Source organism: Leuciscus leuciscus (genome assembly GCF_965113295.1).
Source record: "Leuciscus leuciscus genome assembly, chromosome: 5".
NCBI classification, from domain to species: Eukaryota; Metazoa; Chordata; class Actinopteri; order Cypriniformes; family Leuciscidae; genus Leuciscus; species Leuciscus leuciscus.
The window spans coordinates 7,294,010-7,320,808 of NC_138729.1; the positions used below are offsets into that span (position 1 = coordinate 7,294,010).

Here is a 26,799-nt window from a genome sequence, read left to right on the forward strand (position 1 = left end):
ATATTTGGAGTGTTACATTCCTTTAACAGTGGCTATTCCGGGATGTGGGAACCAGTGGAGGGGGAAGTGGCAAAAGTGACTGCCTGACCTTCAAGAGCAGTGCTTCTCAAACCTGTCCCAGCGACCCCCAGCACCGCACATTTAGTGTGTCTCCCTCATCTGACACGCTTGAGTCAAGTCATCATCTCATTAGTAGAGATCGCAAGACTTGAATTGGGTGTGACTGTGTCCGATGAGGGAGACATACAAAATGTGCAGTGGTGGGGGAACTCCAGGACAGGTTTGTATATGCTAAAGCTTGTATTTATATGTGTGGTAAATACTAAAATACATTGGTAGCCACTAAAACCGGCTTCGTTGAAAAGGCCATAAGAGACGACCCAAAACTGTACCATGTAGTTTATTGTACAACAATAACAAAATGTCCTTAAAATCAAACACTGAAATGTATTAAGATACCTACCTGCATAACTCACTACTTAACCAGGTACTCAAGAGAGGCGGAAAGAGGGATTTCCATATATATACTGACAAGACCACTAGCATACAATTCTTAGGGTATGTTTACAAGACAACAATGTACTAAAAACTGAAAAGTTTTTCAAAGACACCATTGTCAAAATGATCCACGAAATCTACTTAAAACGCTATATACTGCTGCCAGGCCATGAAGAAACACTTTAAAGAAACACTACGTGTAACAATATGCCTAACATGTAATTTGCATGTGCATTATTGGTTTTACACGGAGATGACAGAAAAAACTTTTTTTTAAAGTTTGCGTTTTGAGCCCCCCGAAATGCAGCTGTTGTGTAAACACTTGAAAAAGTTTCCCGCTTTTAGTTGAAAATATATATTTTTTATAACTAGTCAGTTACATAAAATCTGAATCTGAAACTGGAATCAAGAACATTTTGTCAATATTTGTGACCAGACTGTTATTCTGCAGTTAAACTATTTGTCATTGAACATAGTGAGCCATTTAATCCATCTCAGAAAACTCTAGCACCACCTCAGTCACACATCAACATCACAGGCCTGACGGTGCACTGCATGTGACTAATAATGCTACATTTACCATACATTTTTCTTTCCGTTGCCATGGAATTGTTTATCACAGTTGATTTAGCATGGAAATGAGCTCTGAAGCACTGCTGGTTTTTATGTCAGATGTCCTATATAAATGCAATCGAGTCTCTTCAGAAAATGTGAACTAAATTACATTAAACTGTAGATTGGTCTAATCTGAATCTGAAACTGGATCAAGAACATTCTGTCAGTATTTGTGACCTTAGACTGTTATTCTGCTGTTAAACTATTACAAAAAGTAACTTGTCATTGATTTATTTTGGATAGCTGTAATCATGTTAAATTTAACCAATCTGTGTGACAGTGAATGTTGATACTAAATCTGTTTACATTTCATTCAATACAGAAAATTATTATTAAAAAGTTTAATCTAATACATCAATATTTGTGTATTGCGTTCTTAGCTTAGCAACATGTTAACATGAAAAAAAAAAAGATCAATTGAGAGTTGAGTCTGCTTTTTTTTTCAACAGCATGTTTTATTGTTCTATTTTAAAACAGAGAAAAGAAACTGATATGTTTGAGCTGTAAAGCCCAGGTAAAAGGTCTTCTCCCCAAAATCTATTTAATATTTCCAAAAAAATGCAAATATCAAACAACATGACATAAAATATATATCCTTTAAATCCAAACATCTGAATACTATAAATACATTAACAAGATGATATGTTCTCTAACAGATAGCGCAACACAAGAAATATACAAAATGGTAAAAGCAACTATATACTGTATACTTTTTCATAAAGAAAACAATTCCTCGAGAACTTGCTCCATTACTTTTCCTTCCTTATGGAAGGAGGTCCATGGGATATGCTGCTGAAATGGTCAAAAGGGCACAAACCCATTTCTTTAAATGTCCATCAGGACATTAAATGTTAACACTCTGAATTCTTGCAGTCCAGTTTACAATTTTTCTTCATACTTCATCCATTCTGAAGCTTGTAACAACAGCCCATAATGCTCATTTTAGGCCTTCACACTGTACATAAGCAACTGAGTAATACGTTTGATTGTGCGTACTTGTATATGTAATATGCTAGATTGTGTGTACTTGTAAATGGCTGCATCCCAATTCACATATCTGTCCTAGATTACTATGTCCCAAAACCCAGTACATTAAAAACAGTATAAAATTAGCACCAACAATCTTAAATATATAGGTTTCAAAAGAGATTTTATAGCGATGCCATAGAAGAACCATTTTTGGTTCCCAAAGAACCTTTCAGTGAACAGTTTTTAAAAGAATCATTTTAAAAGAATCATAAAGAACCTTTTGTGGAATGGAAAGGTTCCATGAATGTGATGCCAATAAAGATGCCAATAAAGAATCTTTCTTTTGAAGAGTGAAGGATTTTCCAAGTTTGCATTAGCGCCAACTGCACAATGGAAACAGAGGCGACTGTGATGACTCATTTCAGAGTTTCAGTTGTAGAAATTTGTCAAGGTTGCAATAGCAATAGCCATTTTTAAATGTATGATTATACAGGTTAAGTGGAAAGAAGAATTTAGCACTCTTAAAAATAAATGTTCCAAAAGTGATGCCATAGCAGAACCATTTTGGGATCCCCAAAAGAACCTTTCAGTACCCATCTTTTTTTTTTTTTTTTTGTGAAGAATACTTCAATAATCTAAAGAACCCTTTTCAACTATAAAGAACCTTTTGTGGAATGGAAAGGTTCCATGGATGTTGAATGCGCTTCATGGAACTATAGATGCCAATAAAGAAGCTTTATTTTTAAGAGCACACAAACGCAAACAACGCATAGCATATGCATGTGCATTGGGAAGCAGCCAACACAGTCCCATGACAAGTATTTGGTAGAAAATTCATATGAATTTGCACGGTCTCTTCCCTCTAAGGGTTAAGTGTAGGGAGTGGAGATTCATGGTGATGTTTTGATGTTTATGAATTCTCATGACATTGAGTTGTAACGTTTGTATGTGTTGTGAGTGTCCTGCATATAGGTATCCTGTTCTAAATGTAATAGAGATTGGTTACTTGCTTGCTTTGACAGATATAGTGTTTGAGTCTACTGAGTGAGCATGATCATGTATTGGAGCTCTTAGTACATGGCATCTTCATATATGTCTGTTCTAAGGCATAATAAGATTCCTCCTCCCAGCATGAAGATGGTGGCGCCCCAGCCCAGCCCGTAGCCCCAGTTGAACTCGTGATACGTTTGCAAGACTTTGCCATCAATGAATTTGATCGGGTAGAGAACCAGAGCACACGCCTGGAGGACCACTGCAAGAGAAAGAGACAACATATCAGAATAAATACATAAAGGGGTGGTCACACTACTTTTTTCATTCCATTGACTTCCAGTCATACGCATGTAAATTTTGCAGATAGGGAACGCAAGCTCATGCAAAGAAGTTCTGCATTACAGCGCAATCCAAAATTTAAGTTTGGTGAACCCTGACCTGGAAAATCATTTTACGGGAAGTTGTGTGACTAATAGAAGATCAATAAGTGACGGCACGACCTCTCGGCTGAATTAAAAGATTTTGCAGTAAGTGGAGTAGATTGTATATTTTTACATTATGGATTTATTCTTTGTTATTAGTCTAGTGTGACCGCAACTTAACACAGCGATAAGTAACAAGAAGTTATGTGTAACAGTGATTTTAACATAGTTGATTGTTGCAGCACCTCTCATCCCAGTCCGTCAGTAACGGTTTAGCTCCTGTATCTATGAAGAACCTCCTTCTGAAAAGCGCAGTGTGCTCTGATTGGTCGACTGGACCGGTGGGTTGTGATTGGCCATCCGCTTTGTCACGGCCCTTACCATAACCGCGAGTTTCAACAAACTACTAACACAACTCAACCAGGCCTTGCCCTTTTTTCGCGTATGCCTTGGGCTGGAATTATTTAAAGGAGGGATATTGTGACACGTACGTTCCAGAAAGAAAACTCAAGACTACAATGGAGGCGTTTCAGGGAGTTAGAATAACTTTCTTTGGAGTGCTTTGTGACTTTGCAGACTTTTTTCATCCTTAAACAGCGACATTACACACTAAAGAAAGATGAAAATAAAAAAAAAGCATAATAGATCCTCCTTAATATTTTAATTCATTAATGATAAAATCACAATGAACAATTATTTTGCCAAATAATGCAGTTACTTAGCCAAAATGCCTAACAGCAGAGCTGAGATCCCGCTTTCGGTACAAGCAAGTTGCCGTTCGATGACCCGAGTGATCTAGCACGATTATATTTAGTAATCATATTGCTAAGGTATGCAGAAGCAGTACCATGAAGACATTTAAAAATCAATATAATTTTTTTAAATCAATTCTGTAAGAAACAAGTAGTGTGTGGGGTAATTTAAGTGAGGTGATATGATTCCTCAGCCTAGTATGCGGCAACATTGTTGCAGTTGCATTCTAAATTATTTGTAAGTGTTTGATAGAGTTTTTTGTTAAGTCAGCCAAAGTTCTGTTCTATAACAAATGCAAGTATGAGGTGCTAATTAGTTTTTGGGCATCTGGTGCAAGTGAGAGATAGAGTTGTGAGTCATCTGCACGTAATTTAAAGGAAAAAGTTTTCTCCACAAATACCCACCACATGACATTGTACAACCTGAAATTACCTTGCCTTGTCATAAAAAATGTCTAATTATCCAATACTTTAAGAGACTTATTGACCTTCAGGGTGAGCAGGGGGCTCTGTATTCTACTCTATTTTCTGCACATACTACATATTTATTGTACCAGATTACTGATTTACTGTTTTTCAAAAGAATTTAGGCATTCAAGCAGTTTGACAACATGATTAAAAAAAATTAAAAAAGAGAGATTTTTCTCTCCATTTTGATTTTATCACCCAGCCATTTTTTACTTTATGCCACAAAACAAATAATAATAAAAATTTTCAGGTCAGAAATTAAAAACATGATAATCATAAAACAGGTGTATTCAAATTCCTGTCTGTATGAACCGTAAATCAGATTTTAATGTATTCTCAAATATATGAATGCATATTTTAATTAATTTATTAATTAATACCTTTAATTATTGCAATGCAAGGTGCTTTGGTTAAAAAATGTCTTGGGGTTTGAAAAAATTGGAGGTTTGTGTAATGCCTATGCCTAAGTATGTGCAATAATGATAGAGATAGAAGCACTAATAAGCAATCAGCCAGAAAAGTTACAACTGGAGAAGATCATGTCAATCAAATAAACAGAGGACAGAACTCAAAGCAATCCTGTTTGAGTTAGCAAGTCCCCCTCTGTAAACAACAAATTAATGAGAGAAATTGTGCATGCTACCATGCTGCAGGGTCTGGCACAGTGTGTGTAGAAGACCTGCCAGCTTGACACACACACACACACACACACACACACACAGAGAGAGAGAGAGAGAGAGAGAGAGAGAGAGAGGGGCTCATTCCCTCAGGGTCTCCTCACATTCCTCTGCTTCTCTGTGCGAGACTGAAACAGCTTCTTGGTGCTGCTGAGTAATATACCGTTGAGCGCCTATGAATTTGTTTCATATAAATATGCTAATAAAACCACAGACTATAACAAAACCCAATCACACAGCTTTCAAAATCAACAAGTAAGATAGCTTGATACATCTGCACACATCTGCGCTGCATGACCAAACAGGACGCCCTTCAACCAAATTTATAGATTGAGCCAATGTTTGTTGTCTCGGGCTGCATTCCCAAAAAGCATAATTAGCCAACTATGGTCACAAGTTACAGCATTGCCAACAGAGGTCAATGATTCAGTTTTTCCCCAAAATCATAGTTCCAACAAACATCCATAAACAGTAAAATGTCCATCTCTGAGTACATACACAGCTCATACAATGTGCACGTAAATGGGAAGTTCTCATATTTTTTTCTTGTGTAAATTTCTCCAAATTAACAGCTTTCTGCTATAAATGAGTTATAATAATCTGAAATTAATAATGAATTAGCAGTTCCCACTTTATATTAGGTGTACAATTTGTAATTACATGCAGGAATTCTTAAATATATAGTGCATTGTGAAATTTTTTTTTTTTTTTATTGTAAATAAAACTAGCCTATATTGATCATAAGATTTATAAGATTATTGGAGTACGTTTCACAAGAAATTTCCGTTTCAATCTTTCTACTTCAAAATTTCACATTTAATTCAATGTATTATTTGCGGTTTCTTTGTAATTACTTGTGAAATTGACTAGAAAATTCTGAGTGAAAATTGTTTTAAAGTAAATCCTACACCATTTTTTTTCCACTGTACATATATGTACACAATTAGTCATTGTATCAAATGATTACTTTAAATGTAAGTGCATAGTAGTAAAAGGCATTTAATATAAAGTGTATCCGAAGTTATTACATCAGCACCAGCGCAACATCATTAATGACCACATCACCAATGTGGTTCAAACAACGGTTTTGGAAAATATTGACTAGCACTTCTCCACAAATGAATCATACTATGATGGTTAAGCAGTGAGTTACGTTGTTGAACAGGAGATGCATCCTAGAGCAATGTCTTGAAAGCGCCACAGAAACTCAGTGAATCAATCTGCAATTGGCTCACTTAAAGACTCAAGTCTCTGCATATTAAGCTGAGATAGGAGACTGTAATGTAACAAAAAAAAACACATGGTCTTCATTAGGGTGGTGCTTATCAAGTCCAATTTTTTTTGTGTGTGCAAAATGTTAGTGTCTTAACCTCTTAAACTGTTCCTTTTAACTTCAAAATTAGAAATATGCAAAAATGTTGACAAAAAAAATGATATTTAGAGGTTTCATTTCTGATGCTCAGCAGCCAGTGTTGACTTTTTGCAGTCTGGATAGATCCGTCGGTGATCTTCCACCACATGAAGGAGAAACTGCAATTGTTCTTCAGAGTGTGTGAGATAGCCATTGTATTCTTGAATCAGAGCCACTCCTCTCTCGGCGTGATCATTGAATGTATGGTTGCCTGTGCCTCCTGATAATCTGCTTGTTTCGGCCAAAGTTCCGGGTCAATTTCAAGGAACGTAATGTAATTCTTTAAACCAAAAAATGTGCTCTAAACCCAAACAATAACAAAGGTGATCATCAATAGAAATATGTATTGATTCCACCAGGAAAGGTAAATCTGCTAAACCGGGTCATGGATGGATTAATTTGGAATTAGTTTCTACAATAAGTAAACTGAGATATGTATCTAAAATACATATTTAGGAATATATGGTGCATTAGATGCTTTTATGGAGATTTTGGGGGAATTTTACTAGCCAGGTACAATACCAATTCAAATGCTCTGTTTTTACGAAAATCATCAAAATCTCAGAAAGATTAAAGCTATTGAGCTACCAGTAATTATTATGTTACTGCCATAAAAATTGGCATGCTGTATTTTCTTATATAAAGAAACAATTTGAAGGGTTAAGAGCATGACAATTGGAGACTTTAAAAATAAGGACCACCCTAGTCTTCATGTTTCTAATAAGAAATTACGTTGACATTCTTTGAAGGGGTTGAGTGGACATTCCAACATTCCAAGCCAAACAAACTGGAACTATCCTATTCCAAAGGTCTTGGTCTCAGACTAATTTATTCATTGTCTGATACATACTACACACAAAACTTCAAGTTCCAATCCGACTGTCTGGCTTTATGACATTTCCAGCAATCAGGGTGCGCAGGTTTTTAATAAGTCCCCAGGCAGTATAAGAATGAAGAACTAGTTAATGGATTTTCCAACATTTGTAAGGTTGACGTTTTGTTGGAGACAGTTAATAGAACATAAATGAGATTGTAATAAATACATGCCACGGAACAGTTGTCACATACAGTTAAAACATTTGAAAAGCAGTTAAGGGAAAGTAAAACAATTTCAAGGTTGGGAGGAATTTGAATTGCAAATAAAATTAGTAAGACTCATTTTAGTGTCTGACGAAAACGTTAACCCAAATCAAATAAAAACCATCATAATCTATGGTACTTATATTACTATTTAAAATCATATGGTCATAACCTGTTCATAACAAGGGTGAACTTTAAAAAAAGACCTGTAGAGAACAGTATGTTTCAATTCATTCATGGATGTCAGTTATCTAAATGGATATCATTCCCACCCACTGACGCACTCCCACAGGAAAAGGAACAAGAGAGATCAGTATCATGCTTTTGAGGATATTTACCTCACATTTTATATCAGAACAGGATATTAAAGCCCAACTTCACTTCCCCCATCAATGCATGGAATGCCAAAACTGTTATGGGACACATTCCTCTATGTGTGATGTTGTTCCTCCAGAAATATACGCAGTTTCATTAGCATCCTGTTTTTCTAAAAAGGGAAGGGATAAGGTTTGTGAGTCAAATGTTCTGACTAAAATGTTCTGGGATATGTTCTATTCAACAACAGTGCCTTGTGACTTCATCTTAAGGGAGATTACACAATGAATGAAGAGGAAATTTATGTACAAGTCATTGCACACCACCAACTAAAATAAATGCTGTGAAAAGATGTGGAGCTGACCATGATTCAGCTCAATTCACCAGTAGACCCACCAATAGAGTTTACAGAAATAAACAAGACGAAAGTATAACAATAAATATTTGTTTACACAAGCATCATGGTTACGTTTGTCTGGGTCAGATACAACTAAATCTATCCCGTTCAGATTCAGAACAGCACATGAAGGCATACTAAAACCTTGCCAGTAACACCTTACAGTATGGTCCCATTGGTGTGTGTGTGTGTGTGTGCGTGCATGTGTGTATTTAAGCTACTCTAGAGCAGATATACTTTTGTGTGTAAGAGAAAGTAAATTAGGCATGTAGTAAGTTAATGAGTGTGTGGGTGGAGAGAATAAAGTAAAGGACACAATGTGCTGAACAGTCATGAATGAAAAACAGCAGAAATGAGACAAATGAAAACACTTCTTGTCTAGGCGTAAAATATTTAACGCATCTGGAAATGTTGACTTTCTGATGCATTTTAAGAGTTTAAACAGTACATTTTTATTTCAACTGTGTACATCTTCCTGGCTGTTCCATGTTCATGTGACATCATACATCTGCATCTTTGCAAAGTCTTCCGAGTTTCCAAGTTAGAAAACAAGTTGGCATTCACTGCACTCTTCCAAGTAAGAAGTTGTTTTCACCAAAGATACATCCGTTTTCTTCCTACCAAACAAATTAATCTGTTTGTCTGTGAGCGTGTACATTTCCAAGACTGTTACAAAAATTAAGCTTCCTTGCTTTTTTGCACATATAACAATCTCAGGCCCATGGGTACACAATCAACACACACACACACACACACCTTTAAAGACCCTCCCTGCTTGGCTCCATAAGTAGACTTTTATCCACATAAGGCCGGAAAGCAATTACAGCTGGTGAAGAAAATGCAGCCGTAACAACATTCACAGTCACAACATACCAACCGAATGTCTCATTTTTTCACTGTAGTGTATTTAAACTTGAATTTTAGACAAGCAGGATAAATTACATTCATAATATATTAAAAAACAATTATACAAAATTAATAAAGGCAGATACATATCTTTTTTTGGCCTTTAAGCATTTTATATTTACAGTATAAAGGACAATTTACACTGCACCGACAGACGCAGACCAATGCCGACAGTCACCAGATTACAGTATGTCACTTCTCAGACATTCAAAGACCAACAAACGGTGATTCAACACGTTTGATTTGCAAAAAAGAGAGCCGACAGATGCTGACGGGGGTAACACACTGATCCAACCAAACCTGACGAAGTGTCTGTTGCTGTCTGCCGGTGCAGTGTGAATTGGCCTTTATACAGAAAACCATTGAGATGGGGATTACACGTTTTCCATATAGGCATCACTGTTCATCCTGTCTGAGCATGTGCACTGGCTACAAGACCCGTGGTTTTCAACCCTGGTCCTAGGTCCATCGCTCTGCACATTTAAGGTTAAAAGTCCTTCCTATACCAGTCCTTCTGAGGCTTGTAGGCTAGTGCCCTCTTCCGCATTAAACTCTAGAATGAGGCGGTGTAGTAAATGTTTTCACCCCCACAGTCATGGCACAAAAATTGGGGGGGGAAATTATTTAAATTAAAAATGCAGGGGAGCAGGGTAATTAGCTCCTGAGCAACGCGATAAGCTTACCGATCATCCAAAACAATGCTGTGTGATAGGCTAAACATGCTCAATGTATGCGTGTATAAATGATGGGGTTTTTTTTACCAGATGAGAACTCAAGAAGAGCTTCTAAAATGTGCAAAAGAGTTAAAACAGTCGAAGGAATCCCTCCGTCACGCACACAAACACAAATCTGCTGCAAGGAGACACGGTTCTGACGCGTTCAGTTTTGGGTTAACTATCCCTTTAAAGGGATGGTTCACCCAAAAATGAAAATTAGCCCATGAGATTTACTCACCCTGAAGCCATAGGTGTATATGAAATTCTTCTTTCAGACGAATACAATCGGAGTTATGTTAAAAAATGTCCTGGCTCTTCCAAGCTTTATATTGAGAGTGAATGGATGGAGAAAATTTGAAAAGCCCAAAAAAGTGCATCCATCCATTATGAAAGTAATCCATATGGCTTCCAGGAGGTTAATAAAGACCTTCTGAAGTGAAGCCATGCATTTGTGTAAGAAAAATATCCATATTTAAAACTCAATAAACTAGTCACTAGCTTCCGACAGACGGCCATACGCATCGATTTACGGTGTAAGATTAACCCCTGACCCGACGCACAACGCAATGACGAACGGGGAAGCTCAGGGGAAAGAGCAAAACAAAACACCGGTCGCGAATTGGCAATTTTCAAGAGAAATGTTGGAGGATTTCTATGTAATAGAAGAGGAGCTTCAGTTTGTTGCACAGCCCTATTTGTTTAAAGGCGTCTAAGAGGCGTCTAAGCTTATACAATTCTCCTACATCCTACATCATACATGAGTCACGGATTACTCTTGTGGCGCAAGTCGACTTGCCTAGTATGCATACGGTCGTCTGGCCGAAGCTAGTTATTTTAGAATAAAAAGTTATAACATTTCTTACAAAACTGTTATCATGGATGGATGCATTTTTTTGGGCTTCAAATTTTCTCCAGCCATTCACTCCCATTATAAAGCTTGGAAGAGCCAGGACATTTTTTAATATAACTCCGATTGTATTTGTCTGAAAGAAGAATGTCTTGTACACCTAGGATGACTTGAGGGTGGGTAAATTATGGGCTAATTTTCATTTTTGGGTGAACTAACCCTTTAAGGTTGACAGAATGTGCAGAGAGGTGGGTCGCCAGGACCAGGATTGAAAACCACTGCACTAGTCTACGGCTTCAACAAGTTAGGAGATGGGGAGTATGAGAGAGAAACATGGAAAAGTTGACAGGACAGCAGGAGTAAACAATGTATCAAATCGCCATACAGGCAGATTCATTCTTCACTCTTAAAAATAAAGTTCTTTAATGGCATTGATGGTTCCATGAAGAACCTTAAACATCCATGAAACTTTTCCATTCCAAAAAATGTTCTTTATGGTGGAAAAGGGTTCTTTTAGATTTTTTTACATTTTCTTAACATTAAGAAAAACAGTTCTTTTAAGAGCTGTTCACTGAAAGGTTCTTTGGGGAACCAAAAATGGTTCTATGGCATTGGTGCAAAAACCCTCTTTTGGAACTTTTATTTTTAAGAGTATACTCTATTCTCGTCGGACTGAAATAACTAAATTCATCTTTCCATCTATTCTCTCTATGCCTTCATAAAATCTGTTTTCCTAGACAGCGTTACGTACACCAATGAGGAGAACTGTCTTACATAAGAGGAAATATGTCTTACATAATGTCAAAAGACTGTTGGCAAGTAGAAAGCAGATTTTTTTCCTCAGCCGTTTCAAACACTAATGCATGTGTAAACTGAGTGTGGTACCACTGAGAACAGCTGTACTCCTGGTCCAAAATGAATACTTGCCAAGAGTGAAATGAGAACTTCCAAATGAGAGTAAATAAAACAGCGAGTACATACAATGTGGATAACATTTTCAGCAATTGCATTATCAGCCATGCTAAAAACCAGTGTTGAGTAATATAGGCTACTTTAAAACTTTATTTTCTCAAGCTACTACTGAAAACTTACAGTCAAGCTTTTAGCTATGCTACTACACTAAAGCCATTTTAAGGGAGAACAAATTTAAAAAGTACAACTATGAGATGATGCAAATAATCATTAGAGCAATATTTAGCAAGCAGAGAATCCAAATTTGGGACCTCAGTTAGAGACGACAGGTTAGTTCAGGTTGGACCATGGAAATAAAGCGCTACTGAAACTATTAGTTACATTATTTTTTTCCTGTAACACTTTCTTTCGATGATCCACTTTAGATATTCTACTAACTATAAGTAACTTTGCAACTACATGTCAACTAACTCTCATTAGAGTGTTAGTAAAATGTCTGCTTAATATCTGCTAATACTTTACTTTGATGCTCCCCAAAAGACATTATATTGACTATAAGTAACTTTACAACTACATGTCAACTTATTCTACTAATCTGAACCCTAATGCCTAAAGCCGTGATCACTCTGGACTTTGAGCATGCAAAATGTCTTCAGACACTGCAACGATCGTGATATGACGTCACTCTCTGCTGAGTCTTTACCAAACTTAAACTTTGGAACGCAGAGAAATACGAAACTTTTCGCATGAGCTTGCGTTTGTGGTCTGACGCATTTGCATGCGTATGAATGGAAGTCAATGTAACGAAAAGTGTTAGTGTGACATGTAGTTAGTTGACATGTAGTTGCAAAGTTACTTGTAGTTAGTTAGAATGCCTAAGTCGACCATCAAAATACAGTGTAACCTTGGGTAAAAATATTTTTAATGAAATACTTAATTTCATAGCATGGTATGAAGTATTAATGACCTTGAAGGTTTTTGTGGGGCAAAAAAATAATTTTGTACTCTGTTGGTGCTCTAGCGAGTATAACAGGGTGCTGACCTCAGATCAGATTGCCTATGTCCTCTGCCCCTGTGCCATTACCCCATTGTTACGATTAAACTAACAGAGGTTCTGGAACAGCATGTGATTCCTCACATGGAACATGCATTCCTGAAGTGCAAATTCAGATCCACACACACACACACACACACACACACATTGATATAATAGCTAGTGAGGGTTTCATGGGAGCTGGCGCTCTCATTTAGAGCATATTTTATTTGATGTAGTCGGCTGTTTCTGAAGGTAATTTTCTGGCATTAGAAGTCAAAGCCACTGGAGACGTTGCTCAAGGCACATCAGAAGCAGCTTTTAAAATCCTTAACCTCCCTATTCTCTCTCTATCTTTTCCCTGCACTCTCATATAAGGATAATCCTCTCACTGCCAGATTCCACCCAGAGCTAACTGAGAGAACGGCAGAGTCTGGGAAAAGAGAGGAGGGGAGAGGGTGGCTTTTGGTGAGGGAACACAGTTTTTCATGCGTTAAACAATGGTTGGTGGGAAAAACAGAGAGAGGAAGGAATTTCTCTCACATCCTACCTTTCTTTAACCGTCAGATTCTGTACTGCCCTTTTAATTGCTAAAATGCATGCTTAAATGAATAATTCATCAAACAAATGAACATCCTGTCATCATTTACTCTGACAGAACTTTCTTCCATGGAACATATATTCCAAGGATATATTGTGCAGAATGTTCATGCTGTCGTTTTCCAGACAGTGAAATTGGATTGTGATTTAGTCTGTACCCAAACCACTTACCGAAACAATTTTTTTTAAAGAAAAACCCAACCCAAGACAGACCCAATAAAATGAGATCCGAGTGTGACCTGACAGCAATTATTCTGGAACCCAACTGGACGCAAATATAAAATGTAGCATTTATAGTTTGTATGAGAACATGTTTCCTGTGGATTTTCAAAAACTGTTTTGTTTGAGGAAAAGCACAAAAATACAAAAAAAATTGTTAAATTGATTTAGTTGATTAGTTTGGCATCAATTGCATTTAGATTAGTCTTCTGCAATCGGTATATGGCAACATTTTTATTTAATTTTTTTCACTTGGAAGACCAATTCCAAGTAGATAAACTGCTTTTTTTAAAGTATCATTTCATTTTTTACATCATTTAATATTTCTATATTAAAAAAAATTATATTTAAAACAATCTCATAACATTATTTATGCAGTTGTAATTGCAATGTAAATGCATTCATGTCACCAAGATGATGCATACATTCAATATGGTTAGAAAAAAAAGACCCTGGTATTCAATTTAAGAGAGCAAATATCGGCCCTTAATGGGAAAGTTAATTTCTGTTTCTCATGTATGTGATAAATCACAGAAAATAAATATGTAAAGTTAAACAAATCGCTGCTGTCCGGCGGAAAACCTTGTATGTCCAAAACCACAACTTTTCAGGAAATTCAGGTATTTTTTTTATTTATAATTAAACACTCTGGTGTAAAAGTTGATATTGTGGCTTTATATATGGTCAGACACCTGCATGTGTCATTATATTATTAACATTCCACCAAAATCAAGCTCAAATGGAGTTAAGAGGTTTCTGACCAGCAAAAGTCGAACATATGCATTTTGTTATTAGACAAATATGTTTTCATAAAATTACAGGTCATATTATGAAGTTTATTGTAGCTATGTGGGCACTCGTTTTTTTCTGTCATTTAGCCAAAATTTCATGTTATTAATGATGAAGTACTTTGTAGATATATATATATATATATATATATATAAATATATATATATATATATATATATATATATATATATATATATATATATATATATATATATATATATATATAGAGAGAGAGAGAGAGAGAGAGAGAGAGAGAGAGAGAGAGAGAGAGAGAGAGAGAGAGAGAGTTTCTTAAATAAAGAAAATGCTGTTCTTATTCAAAGAAACAGTTCATTTACTCTTGCATTGCAAACAAGCAGAGACGCTACAAAATGCGTGCGGCACTTCATTCACGATAGAGGTGTGTGGAGTTATGAGGTTTGACCAACAGTTTGAGGAGCCAATGCAGTAACAAGGTTCAGTTACATGTTCTTTTTAATACTTTTCATTGGTTAAATATTTGCAAAACCCACAGACAGACGAAAAGGGCGACCAATAGTAATGCTTTATGAAGGAAAAAATAAATAAATCTGGAGATACAAGGTGTCCGTCCAACATCGACTTACTATAAAACTAATTGTGGCGAGCAGGACGAGGCCGAGGGCCGTGGGAGAACGGCGCGAGGCCGGTGGTGTGACTGCTAATGAGCGATACCTGTGAGACGCACCGGTCTCGTATCTCTCACGGAGGAGCGGAAGCATAAAGGAGGAGCGACGACAGTGGAGATCGAGAGAGGCCAGGCCTGGACTATTTTATTTAATGTTTTGTTTTATTATGTGTGGCGGCAGTCGACCGTGAGGGACTGCTGTCTTTACTTTCGTTTTTGTATTTGTTTATTTATTTATTTAATTAAAATATGTGTGAATGCTCACCGGTTCCCGCCTCCTCCCTCCCACAATAACGAACTTTGTTACACTAATATAATTAATGTTTATGCATCACACTTGTGCAAAAAACTGTTTTTACCTTCAACATTTTTCTTCTTATATTTTTTTTTTAATTCAGAATTTAAATTTTATAAGTGTATAATTAAAAAAGTTAATTTCTGAGGGAAAATAAGTAGGTCAAATATAGGTAAATATAAACTATATGTTTCTGTTATTTGGTACTGTGACTTGACTTTCTTGGTTTGAGCCACTGACTTGATATGCTTAATGTGCACTGCGGATTTAGACTTGACTCGAGACTTGATGGCAGAGACTTGAGACTTACTCGTGACTTACATGTGTGAACTGCTCTCACCTCTGATGTGTGGGCAAGAGAGAGACAAACAAGCTGAGGAAATTTCTGACTAAAGTTATCTAAAATCCTCAGGTGTGACCATCAGGACCCAATGGTATTTACACTATAAATGTTTTGTATTCTGCTTGCGCTTAGCACTATCCACTTGCTCATTGGATGTTATGCCAGGTGTCAACGTGGGATTAGAGGTCAAGGGTCACATTCCCAGAGTTCTCCTGCTAAAGGCTTGTTACCAAAGTCATTGTTTTCCAGCAAGATGTTAACGTGAGTGTCTTACCTGCTGAGAAGAGGAACACTGCAACCATACGATAGTGCCTTCTGTGTGTGCCTTTACACAAAGAGATCAGAGCGATAAGAAATGCCACTAATGTCACAGATGCCCCAGCTAACAACAATATCAGCGTCGCTATTTGCCAGTCTGAAAGAGAGGGACACAGAAAATCACTGGTTAAGAAATCATTTACAACTGACAAAGTCATAACTATCTATTATAAGAGTTAAAGAGATATTTCATCATCCAAACATAAACATTTATTCGAACTACAAATGGAGAAATGTAACACAAAAAACTAAAAATGTCCTGTTTGCACTTGCACCCAGTCTCAATATGCAATACATTCCAAGTGTTTTGAGGGCAAACCTGAAATTTAATTTAGTATTAAGCACATTTTTCTTAATTTTGATTTCTCAAAATAGTGCGTAATGGCCTACTGTTGCTCTTACGCACTCTTTAATGAACATCATAAACACATGAAGAAGGTCGCTGTTCACTGTCATTATGGACGAGTGTGAGCATATTTACACTGAGTGCAAATTTTCAAAGCAAAAATCCATTAAATGGAAGCAAAGGACTCTTCTGGATTGACTGTGAACATTTGCTTGGTGATTAACCACTGAATCATATTGTATGTGACAGACCGAAGTATGATTTACCATTATTCAGATTTGATGTGAATAGTTTTAAGGTGAAAATGTGTCGGTCGTTTGCAACACTTTGTCTTGGAGTGAATGAGTTTGACACTAAGCAGAGTCAAACAATCTAAACATCTCTAACCCCACAGAGGCCATTAAGCAAACAGATGGGAGGAAATGACATTATATTTACACTAGCTTCTATCTGCCAAATGGTAACGTTCCATCCTTCCCCCCTAAACACTCATTTAACACCCATGTGAACGAAGAGGCACTGAAAATGTTCTTCACCTTCGTAGGTGTAGGAAAAGCATTATAACTAATTAAATATGTTGACATTGCTGGACAAAGGCAATTTCACATTTAGGCAGCTTTTTCACTAAAGCTTACAGATCCCATTTAAAGTCCATTTAAAGTGAGAGTTCAATTGATTTTAGCACTGTAAAACCAAGATAAATGCAACAAATACCCGTGACCGCACATTTAAAATTAATGCCAAGCTGCTATGTTGTTACATTTTGCCATAGTACCAAAAATGGATTAATGGGGCCAGTGCCCCGGGGCCGATGACTGCCAGGGGCCTGAAGAAGTGAGCCCTGGAGTAACCCGACAGGCGACAGCCAAAGAAAAATTACTGCGAAAGTAAAACTGATAATGATAGACAAACGGTGCACTGAATGTGTGCCAGTAACTGCACTGACAAAATGATAAATGTTACTTGTCCAAGGCACTTCCTCTACACGAATGTGGCTTCTGAACGCATTTTGTTAGTGATGCAATTAGATTCATTTTTGTAATTGTGACCATATTTGTTATATGTGCAAATGTATTTATGTTTTGTTATTTTTTCACATTTAAGGCACTGCAGACCTACACAGATTTTAATTAACCACTTAATTTACATTTGCAAAATAAAGTTGAAATTATTTGCAATTGTGAAACACTGAAGTTCTTATTCAGGTTTTGAGATTACAATCATAAGGTATAAGATTTCTTTTGCTTTCTTTTTTACTCACAAAATCCATGTATGGGGCAATAAGAGGAGGGCTGGTGCCTTGAACCTCAGTCATAAGGCTATAATCTATCCATGACAGTCTCATGAGTTCGCTAGTGCAATGGAATTAGAACAGAATGCAGAGGTCACGTTTTTAACATGCCTTTTAAACTCACATGCCAAAGATGTCTGCATATAGACTAGCAAGAAAGCAATTAAAATGCATTGCAGACAGAATTTAAGAATGCATCTTGTGTGCAAAATGGAGTGTTGTGTACTGTAGATAAGTATGGAAATAAAACAGTATGCTGAATTCTAAAGTCACTCTTTATAATGTCTACTTAAAGCTTTGGTCTGTCATAATCAAGTCTAAAAATTACCAACGCATTTCGGATTGAGGGCCTTCTTCAGGGTATACAACACAAGGCATGAACATTTTAAGAAAACATCTCCATACTGACTTACTTATACAAAGAAAGTTAACAACGGCTGACAAGCTCCACTCAAGACGTCACACTAATTGGTTAAAAGGTTAATGATCAAGATGAAATGCTCATGTGAACAGGTAAAGTAGCTCCAGATCCTACCTTACTTGGTCTGTCATAATCTCTGCAAATATAAATACAAAAATGTGATTAAATTGGATTAATATGAGCAATCTGTATTTTAACTTCTTAAACGGCTGGAAAAATAGCATTTTTCAATAAAACGTGGCTGCTTATGCGATAGAAAGGCTTTTTTTTTTATCGTTACAATCTGACTAGAGAAAACAGAAAAACTTCCAACACCCATAATGCACTGGGTATGTTGCCGTCGAAGGCCACTCCCAGTCTGCTCCTATTGGATAAGCTTGACCAGAGTCATATACATTGAAGGAGTAGGAAATACTTCTTATCAAACTTTTAGTCACAATGGTGTCGACTTGTTTTCTAGTGAAGGATCCACCGCGTTGGGCTAACGGCAGCAAAGTATAGGAAACATGAAGAGAACACTGCAACGGAAAATAAATAAAAACCTCTGTGTTTGTAGTTTCCATTTTAAACTAGATTGCTTTAGAGATTTCGTGAAAACACATAGTTGTCACATTTCGCATCATCCGGTGGACTTTTGCTGACAAATAAACTGGAATTTCCCGGTCCAGGTAACAAAGAAAAAGTAAACAATGTTAATTTAGATATACTACCGTACTGACATTGTAACACTAACAAAGCGGGTTGAAATTCAGAGAATTTTTTTTTTTTACTGAACAGACAGCACAAACTAATACATGCAACAAACTGCTTTCTGCTGTTAAGCACTAGTTGTTTTTAGTGTGCTGGACAGTTACTGTGAGAATGCTGGATTTCTGATTTGGTATAATACACTGGTGAAATGTTTTATCACTAGGCATAAAGCTTATGCCACCGTTCTCACACACATTCTATTCAATAGTTTTTTTCATAATTCCTCTCAAGTCTAATCCCACTTCTCTTGCCCCAAATAAGACAAGAAAGGCACTCAGAGTAAATTAGCCCTTAATTTGATCCTTTTACAATAATCTCCCAGGGGTTCAAGGATTGTGTGTGTCTCACTCACTCACACACAAACACATGCACCTACATACACTTTACCTCAAACACACACACTCTCTACACTTTACCTCAAACACACACACTCTCTGATACCTCTAAGCACTTTATTCATTTGTGTCCTCCTGGGTGTTGTTTTTTTAATGAGTTGTGCCAAAAAAGAGCAGTGAGCTCAATATAACCCGTTACACAAGCACCATCAGTCACAACAGCCAATCATCAGCATGAGTGTGTGAGACAGAAAAGACACAAGGGTTTTCCCAGGGTATCTATGTCATTGATTATGCATTGCGCCCTGTTCTCTAAAAACAACATGTAAAATGGAAAATAACCAGAGAGAAAGCAAGTTTTGAAATGCCTTCTACATGAGCTCCACCCAGCTCTTCTTACTGGTGGACAAGTAACAGATCAACCTTACAACAAAACTTTACTTTGGTCTTTATATTAGATCTTTATATAAAGTAGTTTATCATTTATATTCAGGAAGTAAAAATCAGTGTCTGGCTTTGGAGTCTCTTCATTTAATTGAGATGAGTGTGAGTTTGATGCAGAATAGTGAGCAGTTGAGTAACAATAAATTAAGGAAAAAGTTCCACCAAATAATTATTTACACACCACATATGATTCCAAACCATATGTTTTTCTTTAGTGGAACATGAAAACAGATATTTTGAAGAACGTTCATGCTGCACTTTTCTACAAAACAAATTCAGATATTTTAAGCATTATGTGATCATGTTTGTTTAATGACTTTGTGTTATTGATACTGATCTATTACTTAGTGGGGGAAAAAAATCAATAGGTCACTGTAGCTCTCAAATAGCATATTCATACCTGGTCATCAGTTTCATGGAAGAGAGAAAGTCTTATGGAACTGAAGTTGACAAAGGCAAGTATATGATGACAAAGAATGGGGTGTAACTATTAAAATAAAACCTTACTATGTAGTTAGACATTTTCAGAAACTGGACTATCAATTATATCTGTGGAGGACTGATATACCAGCTTTCATAATTGTATTATTATCAGACTGTGTTAGTTTGTTACAGTTTCCACAGATTAAGTTCAGTCCACAAAGTCTGATCCAGAACTAAACTACACTGTGACTAAACCTAATCCTGTTCGCAAAGACTCAGAGCAAGTCATACCCCAATCAAATCCTCACGATTGTTCGAGTATAATGCAGGATTGCCTCTTTCACTTACCCCTGCATGAGCTCATATTAATTTAGTAAAATCACACACTTCAAAATTAAATCACATACAGAGGGATCCAAAAATCTAAAAATGAGACTAAAAATCTGGGATTTAAAAATAAAGCGTAAGTAAATAAATTATTTTAAACAAATTGTTAAACAAAGAAAAGTTATTACGTAAAGTAATATGATTCTGCAGTACTTTCATCACTCATCAGATGTAACCAAATGTGTGACTGAACATGTGAACCTCTTTCTACAAAAGATCAGATTTCCTTGCTTTCATTGACACACAAGGACCCTGTTTACACCTGGTATTAACGTATCATAGGAAGTGGTCAAGGGGAGTCAGGTTTACACCTGCACATTACATCATATGCCTTATATGAATCTCCTGTGACCACTTGTGATCAGATTTAGAGGGGAGTGTCTCTGATTCCATTCACCTTGATTTCGTACCTTTTCCTACACATTAAATGTCAGTGTACAAATCTTGATAATTATTTTAAAAAACTATTTTTTTTTTTTATTACAAAAAAGTATTTTGAATAAAAATTATGAATTATTAATCCATTAATATACAGAATCTAGGTTTTTGAAAAGCCGATAGGCCAGTTGCAATTATTGTCTGATCACTGTAATTTGATTTAATCCCTATTTTTTGACATATAAATGCAATAATTGTAATAAAAGTTTTAAAAAAAATTGAATATAGGAAATTTAAAAACCTAGATTCACAAAGTAATTTTTCGTTCTTCGTTTAGGGGTAAAAAGAAGTTTGAAAAACCTTTGCAACGATATAATGTGTACTGGCACGCTTTCTGAGAAGTGTCTTTCTGCGTGGACGTTTCGGGTGCGTGTACACAAAGACCGAATTGAGTTCTCTTTTATGTCTTATAGAATAGAATAGAATAGAATGAGACATTTATATAGCGCTTTCATATGTACTACTGTACACCCAAAGTGCTTTACAATCATATCAGGGGATCTCTCCTCAACCACCTCCAGTGTGCAGCATCCACTTGGATGATGCGACAGCAGCCACAGTACAACGGCGCCAGTGCGCTCACCACACACCAGCTATAGGTGGAGAGAGGAGAGAGAGTGATAGAGCCAATTCAATGTAAGGGGATTATTAGGAGGCCATGATTGGTAAGGGCTAATGGGTGGAATGTGGCCAGGACACCGGGGTTACACCCCTACTCTTTACGAGAAATGCCATGGGATTTTTAATGACCAGAGAGAGTCAGGACCTCGGTTTTACGTCTCATCCGAAGGATTATAATTATATTTGGACCATTCCCTTTCTGGACCATCCAGATACTGATACTGTTACATTAGCCAAAGGATACCGGGAAAAATAGTTGGATGCTGCGTTATTTGAATAAAAAATTTAAGATGTTAAACTGAAAAAAAAAGAAGAAAAAACATTATTTTTGACAGCCCTAAAAAAAAAAAATTAAATCATTAGGAACAATTATTTATATTGAAACTAATCGTCAGCAAAAAATTCATGATCATGAGGCACTATTTATGACATTTTACAAACAAAACTTGCTTTGTCATACAAAGGTCAAATTATCTGATTATTTGATATTTAGTCATCTTGACCATCTCCAGGGGTGCTCTCAATGATATAATTTCCCATTTTATGTTTTTTTTTATGCATGTTTGTTTGTACCACATGATTTTGTTTGTATGACATGACTGATTTAGCATACAAACGTTGCTGGTAGGGTTGGTTATCGTCTGAGTTTTAGCAATTCCGATTTTAGATTACAAACCCTAGTAGGTGGACAAAGTTTTTCAAAAATTAATAAGCAGTGAAACAGTTAAACAATTTTTTTATGAGGATTATGCTAAACTACTTTTCATGTTTTAATAAAATAAAATAAAAATTATATCCTGACAGTCAAGACATTAAAACATGCTTATCATAAAAGAGATGTATTTAAGTCACTGTCCACAATTGAGACTAGAAGCATTTGTAGTGGTCTCAGGCTTTTGGACCCACTGCCCATCTGTTCTATTTCTATTCAAGTTTTTTCCAGAGCATTCTGTTTCGTGAATGTGCCCATGGGTCTGAGTGGTAGGGGTCACCACACTAAGTTAAAGAGAACATGAACTGACCTACATGAATGAATCTCAACGGAGACAAAGTAAGAAACAGGTGTGTATCCTCGAATTAGGCACAATTCAGTTCATCAACATCCACATAATAAGCTATTTAGTCACTGCATTGTTAAAGCAAATCGGCATTTATGTGGCTTATTCTGGCTCTATTCTGGTGTGTGATGGTTACATTTCACAATCCAACAATTTCTGATGAATTAAAATCTTGTCTGCATTCATTTTATTCACCCTTCAAATATAAAGATTCAAATCACAAATACAACATTGCAAAACTAAAATGGGTTGCAAACGGGTCTGACGTTAAAGACAATCCTTACAAAAGCATCAACTATGTGTGTGTGTCTTTCTCGCAAGAAATCCTCTTATCTCTGTCCCACAAAGCACGCAAAAACCCCTTCCAGTCTAAGTTTAAGAGTGTCTCCTCAAGCTTCCCCTTAGGACAGATCTGTACAGAGAGATAGGCTATGATAAAAGATGACGAAGACAGAGAGAAATACGGACTATACATCAATATAGCCATAATCCCACAGAAAGCATCTCTAGGGTTCTCTTCCAGACTCCATTCCCTGTGAGGAGCCTGCTGTAGGCTCATTAACATCAGAAACTGCCCTGGGATTCTTCAGAGATTGCCATCTTTCTCAGCAGTGTATGCCAGAAGGACAACAAGAGAGCCAGACAGAGAGAACATAAGAGAGGGAATGCACCAAAGAACTGTTTCAAGACATGCCAGGGACCAAACTGCAGCAAAGCGGCACAGAAAACAAGAAGAAACCCTGTCTTAAAGTCTTTTTCTATAAGGCATGCAAATATATTCTCAACACTGATGTGGTCGGGAATGGGATTCAATTTAAGATCTGGTTCACTGGAAATTGTCACTTCATGTGACGTGAGTAGGTCTGAAATAAGAAAATTCTGTCATTTACTCATCCTGATGTCATTCCAAACCTGTATGACTTTGTTCTTCAATGAGCAGTTCAAAATTCTGAAGACTGTGCAATTTCTTTGCAATTCCAGTGAATGGGGAACATTAAAACTTTGAATTAAGGATGCAGCAGCAGTACAGCTTGCAGTTCCTGCAAAGTTTCCTAAAGACCAGACAGGAACAGGCTGAAATTTGCATCGTTATCCAACTGATTATATCCCCTTCCAGTGAGCCACTATTAAGTCGAGGAACGGGATCCAGATTAGTCTGATTTCTGAATGAATTATTCAGACCGGGTTTATGAACTGGACAAAATGATACAATGGAATGAACTCAAAAGAACACTTCCTTCACGAATCATGCACTACTTTTCTCATTAACTTGCTAAGGAGAATGTAAAGGTCTTCAGTAAATAATGGCCTGGTCTTCAAAAGACTTAAAATATACCACAGAAGTCAAAATAAACACTTTTGTGGTGTTCTTGTATTCCATTCATTATAAATACATGGAAAAGAGATAGGCATACCAGCAGTCTTCAAAAATTCTCCCTTTGTGTTATAAATACCACATGTTCCTGGATCAACATCTTTGATGATCCGGGAACAACATTCCAATCAACCAATCAGATCTGAGGGACAAGTTTAAAGTTTGTCAAGTTTAGGCTTATACCCAGGGTTAGGTGCTTCTACATCAGTGTTATTCATCTATCAGTTCCCTCTGATTGTAGGGATAACGGGGTAGGGAGGGATATGGGGTATGGGAGGGATATGGGGTAGGGAGGGATATGGTTAGGACTAAAGTTTCAGACAGGAATGTTGTCCCAGGATCAACAAAATATGTTGGTACAGGAACATGTCTTAGCCTACTTGGAAAAATCACGGTGACCAAAAAGGTCATAGACTGAAACCGCATTAGGGGGAATGATCAGAAAATCCCATTCCTTTTTTATACTTCAGTGGACTAATGCATTATTGTACGCTAGCACATCATGCTGTATTTGGTTTACAAAAAAACGTCCCCCCAAAAAGCATGAAAACAAAGACATTCCTGCCAGCTAGACAACAATGGTGAGGAACACGCCCACCCCATTACAAAGCCCACGAGAGTCGACGCGAAACCTCCCAGATGGTGAATAGCCTATAATTGCTTATCAACATGAGGATAAACTCGAGCAACAGAAGGGTGTAAAGGGATGCCTGAACATCTGCCTTTTCCAGATTATTGTTGAGTTCGGTTAGGATTTGATTTTTGGGCTCAAGAGATTAAAAAAGCAAATGAACTAACCTACTGCCGCTAGGTGTTTAACATAGACAAACTGAGTCGACTAACAATGACCCATTGTTTGATCAAGTCATCTGTGACGCGCACCACCGTAAATTCCGCACATTTCTCATATCAAATTGCGACAGTGTTGTTATTTTCAAGTATAACAAGGACACATTTGGAGACTTTGGTGTTTTCTCCGCTAATTTTAACCATTCTAGTCTATGTGGTTAAGTGTTCACGTGCAGACAAACAAAGCAAATCATGGTTATAAAATGCGATGTATGACGTCAATTGCCACTGATGTAACAATCAATCAATAATTGTTACATTCGAAGTTTGTCTATTTATTTATTTTTTGTTTGTTTGACAACGGACTCTTCCGTGGGCGTAAAATCGTCTACAATGTTTACAGCTTGATCACATCAACAGCAATTGTATAGTTAGAATAACTATAATAATAGTTATAATGGGGCTATGCACAACTCCATATTTATTTATAACAGCATGCATTCCTCTCCTTGAAAACATTGGTAAGGGCACTGACCAGACTTGAGGGTGGAGATGCAGTTCCAGTCGGTGTCTATCTCCCTGCATGACTCCCATAGCGACAGCGCGTATCCATCCGCCGTCACCCACGCGGGGCTCAGTAGCGCGACAATGTCCAGGCAAAGTGCGAGAAACACGCAGAGAAGAGCGATGAGTTTGAACGGCCGGAACACGTATACATCATTCACGGACATTTTCTCATAGCAGACTGTCGCGGGTCTCGCTCACTCGCGTCGGGATATGGAGTACCGAGAGGCAGCAGCGGTGAGCGCTCGTATCAGCAGTGAAAGTTTGTCGGTCTGTAAAGAGTTGAGCTGTGCGTGCCGATGACACTTTCCCGAACACCCGAAACGCTCTGCGCACACAGAGCAACGCGCCACCCAACGACCAATCGAGATAAAACACCAAACATACTGAGGAGATGGAAATGAAGTCAAGGGAAACGTTTATATAGATAAATATCCGTTTAGGCTATGTATAATGCAAGCAATCTTCAAACATTATAGTTTTTGTCATGCAGCGTCATATTGGAGACCAGGACTATATGGGGCAAAGGCCAGGCTATCTCAGAAACTACAGAACAACGTTAAAAGTCCAAATACACGAAGTCTGTTTCCCCACCCAACCAGAATCAAGTACCATAACTATAATAAAAAATGTGAGTGCAAGTGAACACAATAAATAGGGTAACACTGGGGGAAGATGCCCCCTTAAGAACAATGTGCATTTCCTTAAATTGAATCCTAGTAAAAGAGATTCATCTGAAAGGTAAAATTATTCTATCACTTATACAGGCATATGGATATTTACATATTTAATTGCCCATATTTTAATTGGAGATATGTCATAATAGCAACACTAATGCAAATTGAATGATTTCACTCAACTAATCTATAGGTTTTCATGAAAACAAAGATGTCTGAAATGTACATCTAAATCATGGAATTACTGAATAATAACCCCACAATAATTATTACATTTAAAAAGTAATAACACTAGTAACCACTAGTATGCCACTCGGGGCCTTCTGTGCCAATTCTGGGGGGTGGGTGGGATAAGTCATCTTAACCCAAGGGTCTAATTTTATCTTTACTTCAAAATAAAAAAATATAACTTTTACTTCACAATTTTTTTAAATTAATATTAATGTATATATATATAAATTAAAAGTAGTATAGCCATGCATCAAAAGTGCTGAGATGAGGTATTGTGTCATCTATAGTCAAACAATTCTCCTTCCCCCGACTTACATCTTCCCCCAGACATACCCTGAAAATGTTTTGAAGCAATATTTTATGCAATTTCTGTTAGGTTTTTAATTAGTCAAACACTGCTTTTCACTTGAACTTGAAGTGGGACAGTG

General features: G+C 36.9%; 1 protein-coding gene across 1 annotated transcript; it reads right to left on the bottom strand.

The window, feature by feature from the left end:
- Nucleotides 1–1,530: 1,530 nt before the first annotated feature.
- LOC309499652 (transmembrane protein 47-like) lies at nt 1,531–25,762 on the bottom strand. The gene is made up of 3 exons (XM_082171022.1): nt 25,435–25,762; nt 16,178–16,318; nt 1,531–3,334 (listed from the first exon to the last, which is right to left on the bottom strand). The coding sequence occupies exons 1-3, from the start codon at nt 25,628–25,630 to the stop codon at nt 3,153–3,155; spliced, it is 519 nt and encodes a 172-aa protein (XP_082027148.1). The 5' UTR covers nt 25,631–25,762; the 3' UTR covers nt 1,531–3,152.
- Nucleotides 25,763–26,799: the final 1,037 nt, after the last annotated feature.

Excerpts from the sequence above, each read along its gene's own strand:
- LOC309499652 (XM_082171022.1), bottom strand. The coding sequence starts at position 25,630 with ATGTCCGTGAATGATGTATACGTGTTCCGGCCGTTCAAACTCATCGCT. Across the intron at positions 16,319-25,434 it reads CATCTCCACCCTCAAGTCTG|ACTGGCAAATAGCGACGCTG; the intron begins GTCAGTGCCCTT and ends CCTCTCTTTCAG. Across the intron at positions 3,335-16,177 it reads AGTGTTCCTCTTCTCAGCAG|TGGTCCTCCAGGCGTGTGCT; the intron begins GTAAGACACTCA and ends TTTCTCTTGCAG.